Raw genomic sequence first — 23,240 nt, 5'->3', positions numbered from 1 at the left:
TATCTACTTATCTATCTATCTATCTATCTATCTATCTATCTATCTATCTATCTATCTATCTATCTATCTATAATGTATATGATGCAGTGTTCTGTTTGAATGACCACATTACATATATAACAAAAAGTGGATGGGCACTCATTAAAATAAAAACTTTATTCTTTAAGAATGATACAAAAACATTTTTGAGAAAATGCAACAATACAGTTTAACCCACATAATATTATAATATATATAATAATAATATAACGTAACAATAATATAATATTTTGTAGAGTGAAAATCTCAAATTAAACTCAATAATGATAAACATGTTTGGTATTTTGAGATAATCTGTTGCAGTTTGAAATATCAAGCACAGAAAATGAGACCAAAACAATAAATCAGACAACAAGTGCATTAATGTTAGTGATAGACCGATATATTACAGTTGCCGATATATCTGCCAATATATTTTTTATTCACGGCATTAGGGGGTAAATCCTTTCACCAATCATACTTCATTTTTTCCCATGATGTTACGTTGTGTTACACAGATCAACACAGTAATGTGATGTATCGTTTGTCTTTTAAATATTTTTCAAGTATTGGGGAAGTTTAGACGGTTTCGGTGGCAACAACATAAACAAACGACTTTCGTGGCCCAAACTTAACTTCTGGTAGATGTCCGCAAAGAATAACAACCTGAGTCCTTTTAGAGTAAATTATTTCTGATAATAAGCTAAATAAATAACAAGTAAATTACAAATCATGGCTAAAGTGTATCAGGTGCTACAATGAGCTAACATTACTGTGTAAAATTGATGTATACAAATCTACAGATCCTTGAATTATAACCCGCCTTGCAACCCTCTCTTTACACAGCAGTGATTCATGCTCACTGTCTCCCCTCGTCTACAAAATGAAAACATTTTTATTTTTGACAACGTATTTGTTCCAGAGTTCAGTTTAGCTGCTAGCCAGAACGCTAAACAAACACATACTGGAAGTTAAATTCGAGCCAGGTGCGTAACTGTGACAACGCACGTGCGTCCGATGAAACCGTCAATAAATATTATGCATAACGAAAGTTTATGTAGTTTAACCAATTTTCTATTTGGATCTCATTTCTTGTTTCTACATTTGTGTTATATCGGCCACATTGCTTTCTAAATATCGGCACCCCCCCCCCAAAAGAAACATATCTGTCGACCACTATTTGACGTGCATAAGCTCAAATTCCTGATCAAGTAAAGAAGTAAAAATGATTGTGTCATCTTGTAACCATGTATTTGTATTTATTTCAGCTCAACCGCAGACACATTTAACAGTAAACTACCAAAAGTACAGCGAACGTTTCGCGTCGTCCAATCAGGCAGCACGAGGCAGTCGGCAGTGCAGAGAACATGCTTGTGTGAAAAACAGTGATGTGGGTTAAATATGTAACTTAGGCTTTTGAGGAGCAGCATGTAGGAGCACTGCTAGTCCAGTGAAGTCACTTACACACACACATACACTTAATCCGTAAGTCCCTGAAATATAAGTCTGACGTACTTCCTGTCCCGAGCGAGGGGTTTCATACAAAACGGGCATGATGGGTAAAAACCTTGAGCTCCGTGCGGTATTGGCAGTTTACTCCAAAACGCTGCCGTTCGTTCTGAACACACGTGACCGCACGGATTAAAAGCGTGTGTTGGAGGAGCAGCGTCCAGGTAGAAGCCCGACTCGCGGCCTAACTTTAAGGGAACGTACAAACCCCGCGTACGGCACAGCGGACACTCTCTCTCCCCCTCCATCAATAGTTCTGTCTCCATCGCTTCTTTCGTCTCGGACTCATCCTCCTCCTCTTCGGTCGAGCCCACTTTCATGAACCTGTGGCGCCCTTTCCAGGCATGGTAGCCGTGCACGTGTCCGCAATGAAGATACGCCCAGGGCTGGTCCTCGTGGGGTGAACCCCTGATGGAGCGATCTAAACTGGGGAAGGCCAGAGTTTGTAACCCTACAGGACATTGGGGCCGCGCAGCGTTCAGTTCCCTTCGAAGCGCTTCAAGGTGTTTGACAGTGGGTGTTCGAGAGAGGCCTTCTGCTGACCTCCACAAAAGAGTCGCACCACACAGATCGATTAAAGAGCCGTCGACCAGCTCCTGACATTCATTTTCAACCTATAGAGAAAAAGAGAGAGATAGAAAGAATTTAGCTTGAATGCTTGAATTTGTTTGTGTTTTGACATGAGTTGAGAACATCATCTGTGACCTCTTAATGCAAAACATCTCATGACTCTGAACAGCCACTAGAGGGCTCTCTCTGATACACAAACATGATCACTCGCATCTCCAGCGAATCCACACAGAGTCACCATGGACTGAGTCCAAACCACATCCACTATTTAGAGAACAAAACATATCAACTAAAACATTCCAGCATCACCTCAGGTCTGCATACAGACCGCTGTCTCAGCCAGACCTCACAAATCAAGCCGACATCTCCGATTCTCAGCCAGATGAACACACACGAAACAAGCTGTCCTACCATTAAACCGTTTCCCAGCTGGAACTACATCAATACTGCACTTTGACAAGTGCGAAACTATCTCTGCTTAATGTGACATTTGCTTTCAAGGAGGAATCTGTCAAAAACACGTACAGGTTAGGTTTAACCCCTAAATAAAAAAATATTAAGAAAACTAAGCATATTTCGAAGATTAAACGTGGGATTATTAATAACCTATTGTAGTGTAAAAAAATATTCATTTTTTACTGCAAAATGTTATTTAAAGGGGACATTTCACCAGACTTTTTAAAAATGTGAAATAAATCATTGGTGTCCCTAGAATACGTATGTGAAGTTTTTTTACTCAAAATACCATGTAGATATTTTATTTTATATTTTATTATAGCATTTTAAAATTGACACTGCCGTTTTGTGTCCTTTAAAATGCAAATGAGTTGATCTCTGCACTAAATGGCAGTGCCGTGGTTGGATAGCGCAGATTAGTGGGCGGTATTATCCCCTTCTGACATCACAAGGGGAGCCAGATTTCAATTTTTTGACATGCTTGCAGAGAATGGTTTACCAAAACTAAGTGTCCGCCTCTGCCAGGACACTACTTGAGTATTTTAAGTACATTTTTCAAGCATCTGTCCTTTGTAGAGTGTTTGTCTTGGGAAAAAATTACTTCACTAACAAATGTTCACTACATTCTAAAGCATAGAATCACACTGTGTATTCCTTTTATATTGCATATTAAAATTGATTTAATACCTAATTACATAAAATCTGTACTTTTACTTTTCTTGAGTAAAAGTACAAAATTACTTTTTACTTAAGTAAAAGTAAAAAAATACTAGATGTTTAATGTACTTAAATATTAAATATAAACCAAAAACTTGAAATTATGAAATGTAGTGGAGTTAAAATTATGATAATATGCTTTGGAATGGATGTTTTCCAGAGAAAAACACTGATAAAATACGAATACTTAAAAATTTACTTTTATGTAGAAAGTAAAAATACTTAAGTAGTTTCCACCTCTGGTTACTGGGTTGATCTTTTTCACATTTTCTAGGTTGATAGAAGCACTGGGGACACAATTACTGCACTTAAACATGAAAAAAGTCAGATTTTCATAATATGTCCCCTTTTTAAAAAAATGTATTACTGTAATTAGAAAAAATTGAAAAAAGGTCTGCTCTCTAACATTTTTTTTTATTATTAAAGTTTAAGCAGGAGATAAAAATCATTACAAACTTTTATGCAATCTAGGTTAATTTGGTTATATGAAGCAATAAACAGATGATCATAATCAAACAACAATTTACTGTAATTAACAAACAATGTATCGTTTAATGTATCGTGAGTGGGATGATTTTTACTTTAAAAAGTGTGTGCAGAAAGGATTATTTTCATTATAGTATTACAGTAATGAGAATCAGATGTTTTCCCATTACAGTCACGAGAAGTCGTGAGGAAAATGTGACTAATTGCAAAGAAAATGACATTAACATTGTCCTAAGATAGAATTAATAGAGTATTGTTTGCATATTTTATGTATTTGCATAATGCATTTTTATTTAGTTTAATTTAGAAATAAGATTTACCCTAAAACATTACAATTTACATCTGAGCTTTAAACCTCAGTTATAAATATTAACAAATGTTTTCGATGGTTTTCCAAGAGGAACTGGGGAGATTTTTCGAATTGCAGTTGTTTACCACCGACCGTCATTTCATAACGTCCCACACTGTTCATCCAGAAAAAAAGCTGCATGGCGAGGTTACAGACCCGGACTTATGACTCCATGGAGACAAGATTTTAAAAACACAACAAACTTTGCAGTTGGGTGGAAGCCATATCACGCTCAACACCGCACACACACAACCACACATATACACACGCACACACACACACGGGACACATGTTCTGTTTTTGATTTTGTCTCTGTTGGCGATCGCTGATTTACAACTTTGTCACAATGCAGAAGTGAAGTGTTACTTTCTTTAACAGGTGATAAGGAATTTTTGGAATTATCGCTGGAATGTTCTAGAACAAAAATTAGCAGCAAATTTCCCTTTAGATGTCCTGGTGATGACACTTCTCAAGTAACAAGTCATGCTAATCATGTTTACCAAAACATCACACTGGTAACCTCTTGACCATGTGAGGCCTTGATGACTCTTGGACCTTGTTTTGGAAATTTCTGCTAGACCTGATTTATCATCAGATATCTTTGCTCACCATGATTTTTCACATGATATGGTTATATTTTTAAAATGACAACATTTTTGCTGTTACTTTTGATAAATGACTTAATATATGTCTCTAATGCACCACTACGATAAGAACAATGGGAATGCAGCCAAGAGGATCCTGGCCAGTGTATATGTGTAAGACAGACAGAATGACAGCTTTTGTGTTGGCACTCACCACTTGGCCTGGTTTCTGTGCAGACCTTGTCTCTCTAAGCGCGAAGACGTTTCCACAGACCGAGATCTCTCTCCAGGTGCCCGGATTGGACTCGCAGGTGAAGCCGTGTTGGGGACGCATCACTAATACACCGTTTGTGGTCAGTCCGTCCATCTGGCTGTCTGCGCACCACCATTTCGCTGCTTTCTCCTGAAAAACACATGAAATTGAGCACAGTGTGTACACAGGGAATAGCTGGACTGAGACGGCCTGTGCTACCACACTGTATTCATTCATTGGCACGCTCATTTATTCACCTGTTAATACATTCTCCCTCTATTTATCCACTCACTCATTTACTTATTCAGCCATTTACTGATTCAATCATCAACTCTCATTTATTCATTCACTCTTATTCACTCACATTCATTCATTAATTTACTCACTTATTCGCCCTCGCACGGAATTAATCATGAACTCTCACATATACACTCACATTCGCTTGTTCGCACCATTCAATCATTCAAAATCTCACTCACTGACTCATCAATTTATTCATGCACTTGATGACTCACTCATTTAATTATTCACACACACAATGATTAAATCTTTCAAACTCTCACTCATTCACCAACACATTCATTCATTAATGCACTTGATGACTTACTCATTTAGTAATTCACCCATTCAATCATTCAAACTCTCATTCAGTCACCTACTTAATTATTCACTCAATCACCTCCCTCATCCCTCACTCACCCCCCTCCCTCTCTCAAATCACTTACTCAACTCAACTCATTCACCTCACTTATTTACACCACTCCCTCACCTCCCTCCCTCATTTACTCTCACAACCCCCTTTCTCCCTACCTCCCTCACTTACCTCACTGACTCAATCATTCAACTCACCTCATTCATCTCACTTATTTACCTCACTTACCCCTCCCTTCCTCACCCACCCACCCACCCCTCTCCCTCCTTCACTTACTCAACCCCCTCCCTTCCTTACCCTTCTCACTCACTTCCCTAACTCACTCACCTCACTGACTCACTTACCTCACTCACTTACCTCGTTCCCTCAATCACTTAACTTACTCACTTACCACACTCACCTCGTTCACTCACTTACCTCACTCACTCATTTACTTACCTCACTCAATCATTCACTTACCTCACTCACTCACACACTTACTTCACTCACTCACCTCATTCACTCACTCACTTACCTTGTTCACTCACTCACTTACCTCATTCACTCAATCACTTACCTCGTTTACTCACTCATTCACTTACCTCACTCACTCACACACTTACTTCACTCACTTACCTCGTTTACTCATTCACTTACCTCATTCACTTACTCACTAACCTCACTCACTTACTTACCTACCTCATTCACTCACTCATTCACTTACCTCACTTACTCATTCACTTACCTCACTCACTCATTCACATACCTCACTCACTCACTCACTCACTCACTTTACTCATTCACTTACCTCACTGACTCACTTACCTCACTCACTTATTCACTTACATCACTCACTCATTCACATACCTCACTTACTCACTCACTCATTCACATAACTCACTCACTCACTCACTCACTTACCTCACTCACTCACTCACTTTACTCATTCACTCACTCACTCACTCACTCACTCACTAACTCACTCACTAACTCACTCACTCACTCACTCACTTTACTCACTCACTTACCTCACTCACTTATTCACTTACCTCACTCATTCACTTACCTCACACACTCATTCACCTACCTCACTCATTTACATACCTCACTCACTCACTCACTCACTCACATATCCACTTACCTCACTCACTCTTATTCACTTACCTCACTCACTCATTCACATACCTCACTCACTTACCTCACTCACTCACTCACTTACCTCACTCACTCACTCATTCACATACCTCACTCACTCACTCACTCACTCACTCACTTTACTCATTCACTTACCTCACTCACTTACTTAACTTATTCACTCATTCACTTACCTCACTCACTCATTCACTTACCTCACTCACTCATTCACTTACCTCACTCACTCATTCACATACCTCACTCACTCACTCACTCACTTATTCACTTACCTAACTCACTCACTTATTCACTTACCTCACTCACTCATTCACATACCTCACTCACTCACTCACTCACTCACTCATTCACTTACCTCACTCATTCATTCACTTACCTCACTCACTCACTCACTCATTCACTCACTCAATTACTCATTCACATACCTCACTCACTCATTCACATACCTCACTCACTCACTCACTCACTCACTCACTCACTTTCCTCACTCATTCACTTACCTCACTCACTTACTTACCTCCCTCACTCACTCACTCACTCACATAACTCACTCACTCACATAACTCTCTCACTCATTCACACACTCACTAACTCACTAACCTCACTCACTCACTCAGTCAGTCACTCTAACTTTCAATCACTCTTCAATCACTCACTTGTTCATTTCAGCCTCTCCAGGAGCATTGATAGGAGACAGGTGAACACATGAATGGATCGTGGAGCAGATGGATGGATGAATATGAAAGACTGTTAGAGAGAAGAGAGTTTGTGTTGGAAGAGTGTGTCAAGACAGGCACTTTGACCCACCCCAAGAAAGATGCTTTTGGACGAGTCGAAGCCGGCGGCGTAGATGCGTGCTGCGTACGGTGGCGCTCTCTGACACACTATCCGACAAGCGAATCGTGAAATCGTGCTCTGGGACGACAGCGTGTCGCTTTTACCGTGACAGCCGGGTACCGTGTCTATCACCACAAAATCTATGGGGCTTTCAGTGGATCGACCGATCTGCAAATAAGAAGAGAGGGAAAGGAAAGTTTGAATGATATCAGTGATCATGTGTGGGTGTTTATATAGAGAGATAATAAATCCTTCCTCTTAAACTCATCAGATATGAATAAGCGAGAACAGATGTTGCTGTACCTGAAACATGTCAGTGGTGTTGTCATGTGTGTACTCCACAACTACGGTCTGTGCCCTAGATAAGGTGTATGATACACTGTGCTGGTCTTTGTTACTGATGGCCTGCATATAAAACACCAAACGCTTGTCAAAAAAAAACACATTTTACTTAGTGACATAAATCATATCAGGTTAAAACAGGTTTAAATAAACACCAGTACAACATGAACATTAATTCTCTACAGAACAGACTAAATGGCTTACATCTGTGTAAGGAGCTCTGGATAAAATCCCAAAGCATTTTGTTTTGGACTATCACACATAAAAGATGACAACCCAAAGCTTTAAAAATTACATTAAAGAGACACGGGCCAATCATAAGCAATCTCACCCTGCCAATCATTGATTGTGCTTGGGTTTGTTGACATTGAGTTTGCTGCCATATCTTTAAAAGGGTTTTGGCTGGATGGTATGTGATTGAAGTTAGCAAAACAGCGGGAATTTCTAACAGCACTGTGTGCAAATCATGACATTTTGTATTGCCTATAACTGTTGTAAGCGATAACATCAGAGAATATTTGTTTTGTGCAGATGCCCTTAAATGAGTCATATTATGAGATTTTTTTTAAAGATGTAAAATAAGACTTTGGGGTACATATGTGAAGTTTTAGCTCAAAACACCCCACAGATAATTGATTATAGCATGTTAAAACTGTCACTTTGTAGGTGCGAACAAAAATGTGCCATTAAATACAAATGAGCTAATGCAAACACTGATCGCCATAATGGTGGTAATAATTGGTGGTAACCAATAATAGCTGTATAGATACAGATTATCAAACAAAAAATGTATTATCGAAAATGATGTACCTTGGCAGTCTGCGGACTGCACCCGGTGTGAACGGTGCTGGGTTTGACTCCGTTAGCTTTGGGTCTCTTAAATAAAGCGAAACGACTCCTCCTTCTGCCCCTATCTCCATTCAGTAGTGAGCCATTGTAACTGTGTGGCAAAGAAAAGTTTTTAAATCATGAATTAGAAAGCTTTACTTAGCTTTTGAATTTTAGTCAATAATAAATTGATATATGTAAGGAATAGCGATGCTCTTACCCAAGAATGATGAGCTCTCCGTATTTGGTGGGTTTAGAGGAGCTCAGTAGCTCCTCTTCCGGAGCCAACATTTGTTTGGCCTTCAGCAAGAGTTATCAGAGGCTTCCTATAAATATATTTTAAGCTTTTCCACCTTCTTCTTTATCTCTTGGTCTTGTCTCCTCACTGCTCCACCATCACCACCACGTCTAAACATAAGACGTCTGCAAATGAGTAAAAGCACAAAAACGAACAGGTTACGTTCATCTGTGGCACTAAATCCGGTGCTTAGCGTGTCTAAGCAATGGATGACTCCGATAACATCTCTGACTGATTCACTATTTTTGTCTCTTCCCACGATGCACGCCTCCAAATTAAAAAGTTCAAGTGTTAAGGATGCTATTCTCATTTCCACCTGCAAGGTGGTGCAACAGAGAAGCATTTTTAAGCAGAGGAGCCTAAACAAAATAATAAAAACAAAGTTCAGGAATAAATCCCAAAATAACAAATGATAATGTTACATGCAAACCACCCATCCAATATCATTTAAATATGAAAAAGTGGCAATGTTTCAGCAGATCTTCCAGAAATAAGCAGTGGCACTGTTTCACTTCCTCTCGATGTGAGCTGGCACCAGTTCTGTTATGATTTGTCAGGGTCAAGTGGTCACGAAAGTCGGCCGACTTTGACACGCGATAAAACCACAAATGTATAAATAGCAGACAGCAGACGTCTCCGAAACAAAAACACCATGATGTCAGTCAATAAAGTGCTTGTGCCAAATATATAGCAATGCAATAACACGAAAACACATGCAATAAATTTGCACTTTTTGCAGGTCTATCTGAATTACAGCGAGAGAACAGTATAGATATAATCTTCATTTTAATCACTTAATCATAGAGATGACAGAGATATATCTCTTCTTTCCTGTCACACACTAAGCTCACAAAGGCAAATATGTTTCCTAAGAATGGAGACTGTCAGCCCTTGGGGCAGTATGTACTGTCTATGTGTGTGTGTGTCACACCCCAACCTCGGTCCCTGTATCTATGCCAGACATTTGCTTGCGCTCCTGCCAGCCGGCTTAAACACAGCACAACGTTTCCTCAGCAACAGAGTATACACTGGATGATGTAGGGCACACACCTCTCTGAGTTTATACTCTTTGAAGTATGGAGGCCGGTGAGACGTTTGCAAATGATGAGCCGTGATTTATAAGAGAGGTTTCTGTGGTTCCAGTATATTAAAACCACACACACAAGCGTGTGCATGTTTAACCTTTTGAGGAAGATCTGTGCTTGCTTATAAATGAAAGGTTAATGTTACAAACCTATAAGGTTTAATCCATGAACTACCACCATTGTGAATTTAAGATGCATTATGACCTTAAGTTACTGCAACTTCTATAATAAGAGCGAGTTGCTTTGGTTACAAGCACCTGTTAAATGACTATCCTGCACTCTCAGCAAAAAGATGCATAAGCTGTTAACTGGGACAGTAGGATGGTACCCTTTAGGAACAGATATGTACGTACTAATATGAATTTTTTGTGATAGCTTTAGTACCTGTTTTCTGAGTCTATGCTCCAGTGATCATTAATCAAAAATTTTCTAAAAGTTAGCACATTTCTATATGCTGTAGTGTTCCTGGTGGTTGCTAGGGTGTTGCTATGCTGATGTTAAGGTTTTTAAAGGGGTCATAGCATGAAAACTGAAGTTTTTCATGTTTAGGTGCTATAATTGGGTCCCCAGTGCTTGTATCAACCTAGAAAATGTGATAAAGATCAACCCAGTTTTGGTAAACCATTCTCTCCGAGCACATGAAAAAATAGGTCATTCAGATTTCGCCAGTTTTGTGACGTAGATACTGAGTATACAATATTACCAACCTTTAATCTGCAATATTCAACCACGGTAGTGCCATTTAGTGCAGAGAGAAGGAGAAAGAGAAAAAAATATGACAGCACAACTGAGTTTTAATTTCAACAAGTCACCATCATGGTGATCAGTGTTTGCATTTCATCCGCTCATTTGCATTTTAAAGGACACACCCAACAGGACATTTTTGTTCGCACCTACAAAATGTCAATTTTAACTTGCTATAATTATCTGTGGGCTAAAACTTCACATACGCACTCTGGGGACACCAAAGACTTATTTTATTACATCTATTACATTATTACATCCTTTCTTGAAACTAGTAACTTTGTCGCACACGCATCTTTCAAACAATGTTCACTCTTAAAAATAAAGGTGCTATAAAGGTTCTTCACAGTGATGTCATAAAGAACCTTTTTGATTCCTCAAGGAACCATTTAATCAAAAGTTAAATAAACCTAAATTAATCTCTTTATAGCCTTAAGAATCCAATACGAATAAGATTTTGTGTTACAGAAAGGTTCTTCCTTTTAAGAAGCAAAAACATGGTTCTTCTGTGGCAATGCTACTTTATTTTTAAGAGTGCTGGCAATACACAGGCGTTGTTGATGACATCACCCAGATAATGGCGTAATATATTTTTCGGAATTTATGGACAATTTCGTAATTCAAAAATTAATTAATAATCTGAAAGTAAATAAGATTTCCATTGATGTATGGTTTGTTAGGATAGGACAATATTTGGCTGAGATACAACTAGGCCTATTTGAAAATGTAGTACCTCGGCCAAAAATAACATTTTGAGTTTTGAGTCAGTGCAAAAATCTAAATATTGAGAAAATCACATTTTAAGTTGTCCAAATGAAGTCATTAGCAACACATATTACTAATAATAAATACCTTTTTGATATATTTATGGTAGGAAATTAACAACATGATCTGCACTTAATATCCAAATGATTTTTGGCATTTAAAAAAATTATAATTTCGACCCATATAATGTATTGTTGGCTATTGCGGCAAATCACTGTAAAAAACACATAGCATTTTTGTCAAATCAACATATATTTTTATGTTACTTTAACTAAAATATTACGTTTCAACTTGATTTAATAAGTTATGTCAACATTTCACAAGACAAATCTTAAAATAGTATGCTGAATTGACTTGCAAAACCAAGTTATTTTAATTTATGCTGCAAGTTTTTGAAAGTTAAAAGACGCATTCACATTTACATTTGTCAAGTACTTTACTCAAGTACTGTATGTGGAGTTAAAAAGCTTTTTCCACAATAATATTATTTTACCGCAGGATATTAAGTGCAAATCATATTTCATTAAAACTTATTGTAAATTGTAAATATATAAAAAATGTATTTATCATTAGTAATAATATGTGTTGCTACTTCATTTGGCCAACTTTAAAGGTGATTTTATCCAAATTTAGATTTTTTTTGTACCCTCAGATTCCACATTTTTAAATAGTTGTATCTCGGCCGAATATTGACCTATCCTTACAAACCACACATCAATGGAAAGCTTTTTTATTTATTCAATCTCATTATCAAAATTACCTTTATAACTGGGTTTGTGGTCCAGGGTCACATATATATGGTAATACTTATTTCTCATCATACTTGTCATATATAAACTATAACCACAGGTTAAGAGCTGTTTTTCCAAACAAACACTTTGCGAATGTTCAATTTAACTATGGCTTTTAAAAACACTGAATCGCTAAAGTATGTTTAAAATAACTGAACCTGTATCCAAAATTATTTTGGGAAACGTAAAGGTCACTTATTCAGTAATAGTCCATGGGTTTTTTCAGTCACATTAGCTCCTCGATCACCTCTCTTTAAAAACAACAACTAAAGCTCCAGTATGAGTGTGAGTCGTTTCCTCCAGAGAGAAGGTGGGTCAACATAGAGCTTCATTCACACAGTCTAAAAGCCCCTTGCTGGGTGCCGAGCTCAGGACAGACCCAACCCAACGGGACACGCAAGTCAAAGAGTGACTTCACTGTCAAACAACAAAGAATCATTTCACACACAACCTCCTCGCTAATACAGAGATGAAGTCCACGCTAAACACCGTTGGCCAAAATTGCTCATTTACAGTCTGTATTCAATTGATCCACTGTATTTATAGAGATCCTTACACATGTTTAAAAACTCTCAAGTCTAGGTGCTACAAAACGAACATTCATTTATAAGGTTAGTGATGTTTGTTAAGGCAAGTGTCACATTGCTAAACAAGTCTGTAAGATGTAAATGTGTCCAACCCACTTGCCAAAGCATTTCCAAAACGCCTGTTTCGCAGTCAGCCCCACACAAAGACCCCAATGAGAGCCTTTGTCAGCTATGTTGGATGTGGTGGATGAATATCTGTCAGTTTAGCGTAAAATCATCTGGAAGGGGTCTTCACATCAAACCAGGGAATCATGGCCTTTATATAATATCTTCATATGTGATTGGTCTTTAATTGGGTCTTCTTCATCAAACCAACTAGTTCGCATAAAAACCTTTCATTTTAAGCAAAAAAAGTATTTAAAAATTGTAAGACGGTGTGTACTTTGGAATATATTATGATCAAATCAGCAACAACCACATAAAGCATGAATGCAATTATAGTAACTTTTTAAAATGTAAAACCTTTTGTTGGAAATGTCATGCGCAATGTTTATATTATGATAGGCTACGTGGTGCAGTGATGCAGTTTGGGGCTATAAAAGTAGCATTTGGTTCCTGATATTTGAATTGTTGCCAGGGTAAGAGTTGTTTGCAAACTTTTGTTTTCTAAATACTTGTTTCAACCTCAGAAGTTGCAGTTAAACACACGCGCGCACGCTGTTCTTCTATGGCACGGTGGCACTGCCCCGCGCGCACACAATCCAGCCCTGCGCGCGTCTGTTAATGGGGCTTTCACTGCGATGAAATAAACGCTGATCCGGAGCCTTTTCAGGCATGGAAACACGGACAGAGACCCATAGTAACATGATGCGCTTATTTATAAACTCCTGCAGCATTCAAACGGGCGGCAACCAAAACCCGAGAACAACCTGGGCGAACATTGAAGGTGGCAGGCAGAGACAATTATGAGAAGTATGCAGACAGCTGTCAATCAACTCATGAATCAAACCACTCACTACAACAAAATTATATGCAAATTATAATGTTAGGTGAATACATTGAACAATACATAAACCATACTCTGATTATACATAAATTATATAGCCTACGTTTAAAAAAAATCTGATGTAAAGTGTAGCTGGTTTCGCTCAACTTTGTTCATAAATAACAAATAAAATCACTAGTAATGACATTCAGTGTAGCCTATCAAGAATGTATAATAGCTATTCTCAAGACTTTGATAAGCTTCCTAAATTCTGCTGACTTACTTTTATGCAACACATTTTTAATTGCAGAAAAACATACAAAGGTTGCATTATAATATACTTTGCATTCTTCACTCAAGGTAAAAGCTTACCTCTAATATAACTTTTAATCTTTCCTTCGCAGTTATGCGTCAATTTAAAACAAACTCCAGGTGGACTGACGCAAGACTTCTCGCAAATAAATGTTTACAGTTGCTCTATTTTTCCGATAAAATACAAAAAGCATGTCAGGAATGAAGCTGGATGCGCGGTTGTCGGGTTCGCCAGCGGTCTGTCTGCACTGACAGTTGCCCAGATAATCAGCAGCGCTCCCGTCTGCGAAACGTGAGAGCTGACGTCACTAATGAGTGCGCGGGGGATTGTGGGTAATGTAGTCCCAGGCGCTAATCCTTTGTCCTTAACCCTTTACTTCATTTACCTATGCCCCAATGACTCATGAACAGCTTGTAATATGAGACACACCACAATTAACTCGACTACCTCTATAAAGATGCCTTCTATGTTAGTAGTCTAAGTCTAAATGAACATTTTACTGAACCAAACATCACATTTCATAATATTTTTTTTAATACAATAAAAATGGAACCTAGGAGAAAAAAATTGTGGGAATGAAATCACATAATTGTTTCTCAACAGCTCATAAAGCCTTTGAGTGCATGTTTGACTAATATATTGTTTTACATGCATCGGCAGGGTGTCATTGTGGTGTGCTGAATTGACACACAGGTGTAGCCATGGGTGTAGTCCACACAAACATAAACAGGTTTACTCACACTGCCTTACAACCTTTAGTCTCTCCTCAGTCATGCAATTACCGACTAAACTGAGTCAGATTACATGGCAACAGAAATCAAACACGTCTGTACACCGTATAGGCACAACTACAGTACGAGCCTGTTTCATATCACTTTGTCTGTCTGTCTGTCTGTCTCTCACCCCTCCCTCCCCTTTCTGTCTCACTCTCTCAGAGCACACTACGCCCCGGGGACATTTTTTTCACCAGATGTTCTCTAAAGGAAGTACTTCAACATGGGTTTGTTGCCACAGTTGCAACTCAACACACAGCAACATAGCAACCGTTGACTGCTCTGAACTTCAATGGGTGCGCGCCGCCCCGCTGCCTCGGCCTTACATAATGAAAATGTTATGCTAACGCAAGGCAAATATTAAGTTACCCCAGCTGCCAATGGCTTGTTGTCACGCCGTCATGGCGACAGTTGCCATGAGCACCAGCGTGTTTACAGTGTGTTTTAAATACCCTGAACTTGGACTTGGGAGGGAAACAAAAGGACCGGTTGGCCGGAGTCCTGATGTCTGCCTGTGTGTGTGTGTGTGTGATAGTTGGGCGTTGGAGATAGATAGAAAAGAGAGATATTGTCTTAGAGGTTTTTGTCTGTTGAACACAACTTGTTACCATGCAAGCACATTGAGTCCGGTCATGCATCGCATGCACAAAACAGTCAACCATGACACAGCAAAACAATTATGATTTATTAAAAGGCCCTGGAGAAAGAATTGATCAAACAAAAAGCTGCCACGCTCATAATTTTGAATAAATAGGTCGACAATGGGATGTTTAAAAATTTGTTTGTTTAGAAAATCTTTTTGTTCCTAAATGTCAGATAAGGTTGTGTCAAGGCATATATTATTATATTATATTATTATTATATACACACACTCACACTTCATTTGGCTTTTAGTTAGCTTAAGCAGGTGTAAACTAGCATGCACAAGTAAATAAACTACACTTTGGGTTTTAGGAGAGAATATGGGTGTAATGAGACAAGCTTCTGCAGGCCATATGAAGACAGAAATCAGCAGGATTAAACTATATTAGTGAAACTACAGAATTGCTGTATACTGCCACCTGCTGTATATACTATACAGCCACAACATAAAACAGGCATCTGTGTTGCCTACAAGATTAATGGTCAGATCACAAAGTAGCCAATTTATGATGTTTACAGCACACTATGTGAAATCTCTGTGGGTTACGTGCAGTATGTTTTGTCCAAAGTCCTCCATCGGCACAAATGCGCTACAGAACGCAATGTTTTTCAACTGGAGAGTGTAAATCTTAAAAGGTCCAATCACATATTTCCTTCCACTGCTTTGGGCCTTTTCCTATTTTTGAAGATTTGTTTATAAATTCACTATGACGCAACTGTAGGAATGCTGGAATGGCCAGTCTAAAAAAAGGTTTAAATTCATATCACTTACATCTCTAAAGTTTCTTTTGGTGGATTGGATTAATTTATATTTATGCATGCATTTGACGAACACGTATATCCCAAGAGATTCATAGTGCATTCAAGCTACACATTCATAATCTGGGAATTAAACATGTTTCCTTGGCGTTGACAGCCATGCTCTACTATTTGAGATACAGGAAAAAAAATATTTTATTTGTAACTTTTAAATTACATTTTATTTTTTTAGAATTTCATAGTATCTTCTCTTCAGTCGTCAGTCAATTATCATGTTCTGTACAAAGCGTGCAATAAAAAATAATATATAAATACACTGTAAAAAAAGTTTTGTCAAATCAACTTATATTTTTTAGGGCTGTCAATTGCATACAAAATAAAAGTTTGTTTTTGCATTATTTATATGTATGCACTGTGTGTAATTATTTTGTATATATAAAAACACACACGTGCATATATGTATTTAAGAAGCATTTACATGTATATAAATATTTATTTAGACTTAAATATATTTTATATTATATTTAAATAAAAAAATTAGAGCTTGGCATAGATTAATCTCATACAAAATAAAAGTATTTTTTTTGCATAACATATGAGTTTGTGCTGTGTGTAATTATTATGTATATATAAATACACACACATTCATGTATGTATTTTAGAATACATACATGTGCATATATATTTATTTATATTTTTATATATTCTAAATTATATATAAATAAAAAACTATATATAAATAAAAATGTCTTAAATGTATATATATGTGTGTGTGTGTGTGTGTGTGTGTGTGTGTGTGTGTGTGTGTGTGTGTGTGTGTGTTTAAATATACATAATATTTACACACATTACAAACTCATATATTATGCAAAAAAATTACTTTTATTTTATAATCTATAAATTAATCTATGCCCAGCCCTAAAAAATATATATACATACATAACATTTTTTCTTAAATGTATACATGTATGTGTGTATTTATAAAGATGATAATTACACACAATACACACAAGTATATTATGCGCAAGTATATTTTTGACAGCCCTATATTTTTATGTTACTTTAACTTAACAAATAATGTTAAACAATTTCAACTTGTTTTTATAAGTTAGGTTGAATTGACTTGCAAAACCAAGTTGTTTTTACTTCATGATGCCTTTTTTACTATACATTTTTTTACTTTTTAATATATAAAATACTAGGGCTGTCAAAATAATCGCATACAAAATAAAAGTTTGTTTTTGCATAATATATGTGTGTGCACTATGTGTAATTATTTTGTATACATAAATACATACATACATACATGTATACATTTAAGACAGCCCAACTTTTTGACAGCCATAAATTATATATAATTATTATAATAATAATAATTAATATAGTTATATATAAAAAAGTTATAGTTATATATAGTTATATTTTTTCTATTTTACACGTTACTTTTTTCCATGTTACAAGTCATGCGCTTCTGATTCTACTTACACCGTGACGTATAAATAATTCCCAAAAAAATTCGCTGGTTCCGACCAGGATTAACCAAGACTAAAGTCATTAAGCTCATTAAAGTTTAAAACCACGAAGGCGTGCTCGACTTCACACAGCGCTGCGCAGACTGGACGCCATATGACATAAAGTACCGCGAGAGCTATTCGAACGCTGTGCTCTCGCGGTACTCTGATATCATACGCCGTTCGATCTGCGCAGCGCCACATTGAAGGCGAAAACGCCCAATCTGTGTGCGTCACAATCCAAACTTACACTTGGGCGCGTCCTGATTGGTCGCGTTTCACGTGTCATGTCATTCCTTCGCTGCTGCGCACCTTTCATCTTCTGACTGCTAAAAACACAGCCAAACTCTATTCGAACCGAAGCCGAACCCCGTCCCAAAACCAGCGACTGGACATCAGATTGTGATTATTGTATAAAATGGCGGAGTTAAGCGCAGTCCGACAAGAACTTGTGAGTATTTCCATACAGAAGAGTGACGTGTGTGTTTTCAATGGTTGTAGTTGTTCATATTGGAAAAATGTCTGTCCTGATTCATTCGCACACGGAAATAAGTTTACCAGCTGGGTCATTGTACTATGAAATAATGCATTGCATGGATTGGAGATTTAAAGAACCAGTGCACCCCGAATAAATACAATTCTGTCAGACTTAACTCACACTAATCCTAGTGTCTAATGAAGCCCATTGTCCATTTCACCTTAGGCAACTTAATAATTTAAACAAAGGGGACTTTTTAAAGAGTGTTCGTGTCGCTTTTATACACAACAACAGAGGTAGAATGGGGACTGGGATCGTTGAGCTCCAACAAGGAAAATAGAATCAAAGTCCATTTATCAGCAAAGGTCATGGGTTCAATCCCCAGGGTACATGCATACTAATAAAATGCATAGCTTGTAATGCTCAGTGAGTTGCTTTGGATTAAAGTGTCTGTCAAATGCAAAAATATAATGTGTTCCCAACAGGGACATCACTAAAATTCATGGGGCCAGGGCGAAATTATGAGGATGAGGATACCCTGCAGTGTCAAGAAAGATATGCTTTGAGGGCGGCACCCTTTGTTTACTAGTTGACCTCCGGTGATGGTCCTGATGTTTTTGATAGCATACCGTTGAACTAACATTTAAAATATTTTTATCATGTATATCATCCCAAAAAGCTTCAAATATGTATAGTTTTAAACTTCTTTCACCGTAACACTCCTCTCCAACTTCTGTGTCTCCATACGATTTGCATGTTTTTTGTGTAAATGGCTGCTTACTTATACGTCATGTTTATACTTTATCTTCCACAGAGAGACAGAAATCTGAGCAGTTCAGTTGAGTACATGTCCCCCCAAAAAGATGAGCAACAAAAACTGGTAATGTCCCATTCACTCTGATTTAAATATTTGAGTCTGTACACTGTTTCGCAGTGGATACTCATTGTCCCGTGTGATAGGGTGTGCCGTTCTGTGGAGGCATACGGGGTGGACTGCGGTCCGGAAAGAAAATCACCATCATGGGCGCCGTGAACCCGGACCCGGACAGGTAGTTATTGTCAACGCACGCACGCATGCGTGGCTCGTACAGGTGCATGGACACGCCCTGAAAACACAACCCTCATTGTAAAAGCCTGATCATGTCCTGTAAATCTCTTTTCAAATCTGTAGCGTTAGTGATTATGTAGGACGTTAAGCATGAGGTTTAACTGATGATCTGCTGATTAAATCGAGATTTGAGCGTCATCATGAGAGTGTTAAAGGAGATAATTTACATTTTACTTACACACCGAGCTCTTTTACGCAGTTGTTCCGAACAATATGTCTAAATTAATGGCACAATATGTAAGATTTTTGCATTAAAATATCCAAAAATGACTAGCTCACATGTCTATTTATGTTATCTCAAATGTTTTTTACAATGTATGAATCCAGAGTATTTTGCAGTTCTATAAAACATTCCACTTCTCTTCATAGTGTCACTTGTCAATGCCGTCATTATCCTCGGTTTCTGCTTTTGCTGAAATAGAAACCATAGATTTGTTTGACTTCATGTGGCACTGTGCAGATTGATCAGTAGGGTTGGGTATTGATTCAGATGTTCCAGATCGATTTGATTTTGATTAACGAGCTATCGGTTCGATTCTCGGTTTGATTCTGATTCTCTGGGGCGGTTTTATACTCGGTTCAACTAAATGAATATAGATTTCATACAAATACTATATTTATAAAAAAAGAACAGTGAACACAAGTTTACAAGTGGGTAATTAATAAAAAGAAATGAAGAGCCACAAATCTGTATATTAAACTATTTTATTTTAGGTACACTTGGGTACCTAAAACATCTCTAATTTTCAAATGCATACAATTATGTTAAATACAATACAATTTTGATGCAAGATGAAAAATGTATGCTGAAAAAAGTCAGAACAGTTGCATTCCTTGATCAAACAAAATCAGACTATTTCATAAAAAAAATCGATTTATGGCCTTAGAGAATCAATTTTGAATCGACCATGTAAAAAAAAAGATTAATCGAAAAATCTATTTTTTTTGCCCATCCCTATTGATCAGCGTATGGCATCAAACTATCGCAAGAGTATTGCTCACGAAACTATCTCACGATTATTTGATGTTGTGGACCGATTTTTGCATGCGGAAGTATACAGATTGCGGAAGTAGTAACGTCTAGCGTTGTTACGTTATAGTTTAACGGTTATAAAACTTTATTTTTTAATGCAATCCATGAACGTGATTTGTAAGTCCTGTTGGATCGATTCCTAGAATAACCAGATAACTATAAAAAAATCTGCTTACTATAGAAAAAACCTGTTTACATGCAAATCAATAAAACGGCTATGCAGAAAACTGCATTTACATCGGATTTGGAGATTTGTCAGGCTTCTTGCAGGCAGTAACGTCACCGCCTATAGTACAAGCTGGGTCCCAATTCGAAAGCTGCGTCCTTCGAAGGACGTATTCTAAGACCGATTGCATCACAACTGCGCGACTTCAGGCTAGTAAGGGCGTCCCAATTTGAAGGATGTCTAAACAAAGCCTCAAAATTTTGTTGCGCTGCTAAGGATAGAACGAATGGATCCTTCACAGCAGAGGCTATCCCAAGATTCATTGTGCGCCTGTAATGGCTGAATATAATGGCTGGATATTTTAAAATAAACAATTAAAACATTTATTAAATAAAATTGTGTATTTAGCAGAAAAAAATTCACTGTTTTAGTATTATAAGTTATGTTTTGTATTAATTGCGTATATTTCTTAGGTTAATTAATTTTATTTACGAAAAAAATGTATTCGTCATATTTTCTAAAATAAAATTCATATTTTTCTGGTTCTCCGCTGTGTCCTGCTAATGACATGCACGTATGAACAAAACTGCAAAAAAGTCGGTTAAGTGTTTACATGCAACACGAAATCATGGTAATGAGCAAAAAACTACCTGTGCCGATTGTTGTTTGCTTATGCTGTTTATTACACTTTTCCCGATAAAAGAAAACATTTTTACATGACCACACATATTATGAGTTTATTACGAGCATAATCGGCGTAAGACACCTTCATAAAAGGTGAATACATTGTTCATTTCCCATTGTTTCACGCTCTTAATTAACGTCATCAAATTGTGCCCGTTGTTGTTGTTTAGTGACCTATAGCGGTGAAAATTACTTATTGTGCCTTTAACTGTTTTAGTATTGCTATTGTAATATTACTGTTTCTTATCAACAAATTTTGTTCTAAAGTTAACGATGGCGTACATGCGTGCTTATTTCAAACATTTTGACATGACAAGCTGAAAACCTGTTTGTTAATCTTCTCTCTGTCTCTGACAGTTTTGACATCAGTCTGACCTGCGGTTGCGGGGATGTGGCTCTAGACATGTGCGTACGGTTTGAAGACCATGATATTTTGCGCAACGCCTGCGTTTCTGATGCCTGGGGCGATGAGGAGAGGTCGATACCGTATTTCCCCTTCATTGCAGGGCAACCTTTTAGGGTCTGTATCGTCATCATCATATTTGAACACAATAAAGTTGATTTTTAACACCTAATATTTTATGTTTTCTTTCTGTTTGCTTTGTCTGTGCAGATGGAAATCCATTGCGAGCACACGCGCTTTCGTGTGTTCGTAGACGGTCACCAGCTCTTTGACTTCTATCATCGCGTGACACCGATTACAGCCATTGACACCATACAGATCAGTGGCAGTGTGACCATCACCAAGCTGAACTGATATCTGATGCCTCGACGTAAAACCACCTTTCTCACCAGCCAAACCAGCAAGACTGTCAAGGCTGAACATTAAAGTCCATGCACAAATCCACTCTATGAACATTCCAGATTCGCACAATATCTAGATCGTAAAGACCAAATTAATTATACTTTAGTTTTGTTTGGCATGGATTTCTTTTTTTAGGATGTCTTCTCATATTCATTTTATGGGAGTCAAAACTGTCTGTAACAATTTAGTCAATGAAATTAAAGTGTACTAAAATATTTCTACTTCTTTACAGTACAAATCAACATTGCTTTCAATGATGATTAAAAAGTCTAGATATAGAAATATGTTGGGTGGGTTGACCAAAATTGACATACATTGACTGACTACAGAGTGTTTACAATCACAGTAGTTTATTTAAAAATGTACAGTCTTGTTTTGAGTACCCAGGAGCTCTCAGGAGAATTTTTTTTGTTTTATTAGGATGGTTTAAGTGTATGTATTGTGATATTACACTAATAGTGATTTTTTATAAATCTATGTTATTATTGTTAAGCACTTGTCCTTAAAAACAATGCATTACTGTTTGGTTTTGTTAAACAGAGAAAAGTGTAATGATGTAAGAAGATATTTGTGGCTGTTGTTGAAGGATAAATTCAGGAAGAAAAACTTTGAATCTTTTGAGTATATTTATTATCATTGACCACACAGTGTTTTATGCCAACCTCTTTGTAAGTGTACACATACTCCAATTAAATATCTCTTGAATTATTAAAGGCTATAATAAATGTATTTGGTTGCAATCGGTATTTCAACATGGTGATCCATTTAAAATAACAAAAGAGCTATTCCTTCCTAGTGTGATGGAAACTTTCCCTTCATTGATTTAAGATGATCTCCAGAAGATACGCATGTCCACCTATTGTGCATTTTAACTCTTTATCTCTCTCCCTCAGGTTTCCTTATCTTTACTCTGTTTCCTGATGTTAAAGAGCGCTTGTTCCACGTGCAGTCTTATTTGAATTTAATACAGAAAATTAAACAAAAATAAGCAAATATACATAGAAATAATTTATATTTACACATCATCTAAATAACAGCACA

At 37.2% G+C, this 23,240-nt stretch overlaps 2 protein-coding genes across 2 annotated transcripts; one reads left to right on the top strand and one right to left on the bottom strand.

The window, feature by feature from the left end:
* Positions 1–141: 141 nt before the first annotated feature.
* Positions 142–14,520, bottom strand: peli1a (pellino E3 ubiquitin protein ligase 1a). Its single transcript, XM_055204201.2, has 7 exons — positions 14,300–14,520; positions 8,953–9,155; positions 8,715–8,844; positions 7,866–7,967; positions 7,533–7,730; positions 4,904–5,092; positions 142–2,141 (listed from the first exon to the last, which is right to left on the bottom strand). The coding sequence occupies exons 2-7, from the start codon at positions 9,021–9,023 to the stop codon at positions 1,497–1,499; spliced, it is 1,335 nt and encodes a 444-aa protein (XP_055060176.1). The 5' UTR covers positions 9,024–9,155; positions 14,300–14,520; the 3' UTR covers positions 142–1,496.
* A 3,666-nt stretch (positions 14,521–18,186) lies between these two features.
* On the top strand, positions 18,187–22,945 carry lgalsla (lectin, galactoside-binding-like a). Its single transcript, XM_055204200.2, has 5 exons — positions 18,187–18,376; positions 19,218–19,283; positions 19,364–19,452; positions 21,752–21,914; positions 22,008–22,945. The coding sequence occupies exons 1-5, from the start codon at positions 18,344–18,346 to the stop codon at positions 22,149–22,151; spliced, it is 495 nt and encodes a 164-aa protein (XP_055060175.1). The 5' UTR covers positions 18,187–18,343; the 3' UTR covers positions 22,152–22,945.
* Positions 22,946–23,240: the final 295 nt, after the last annotated feature.

The sequence above is a fragment of the Misgurnus anguillicaudatus genome, chromosome 3 (genome assembly GCF_027580225.2).
Source record: "Misgurnus anguillicaudatus chromosome 3, ASM2758022v2, whole genome shotgun sequence".
NCBI lineage: Eukaryota > Metazoa > Chordata > Actinopteri > Cypriniformes > Cobitidae > Misgurnus > Misgurnus anguillicaudatus.
Note: the sequence above shows the minus strand (reverse complement) of the source record. Positions and strands in the feature narration are given on the sequence as shown.

What these genes read in the sequence shown, in the direction of transcription:
- peli1a (XM_055204201.2), bottom strand. Translation starts at nt 9,023, where the DNA reads ATGTTGGCTCCGGAAGAGGAGCTACTGAGCTCCTCTAAACCCACCAAA. An exon ending in ACACCACTGACATGTTTCAG is followed by an intron (nt 7,731 to 7,865) that starts GTACAGCAACAT and finishes TCTTATTTGCAG; the next exon opens with ATCGGTCGATCCACTGAAAG. An exon ending in CCAAAAGCATCTTTCTTGGG is followed by an intron (nt 5,093 to 7,532) that starts GTGGGTCAAAGT and finishes TGTGTTTTTCAG; the next exon opens with GAGAAAGCAGCGAAATGGTG.
- lgalsla (XM_055204200.2), top strand. Translation starts at nt 18,344, where the DNA reads ATGGCGGAGTTAAGCGCAGTCCGACAAGAACTT. An exon ending in GTGAACCCGGACCCGGACAG is followed by an intron (nt 19,453 to 21,751) that starts GTAGTTATTGTC and finishes TGTCTCTGACAG; the next exon opens with TTTTGACATCAGTCTGACCT. An exon ending in TTGCAGGGCAACCTTTTAGG is followed by an intron (nt 21,915 to 22,007) that starts GTCTGTATCGTC and finishes TTGTCTGTGCAG; the next exon opens with ATGGAAATCCATTGCGAGCA.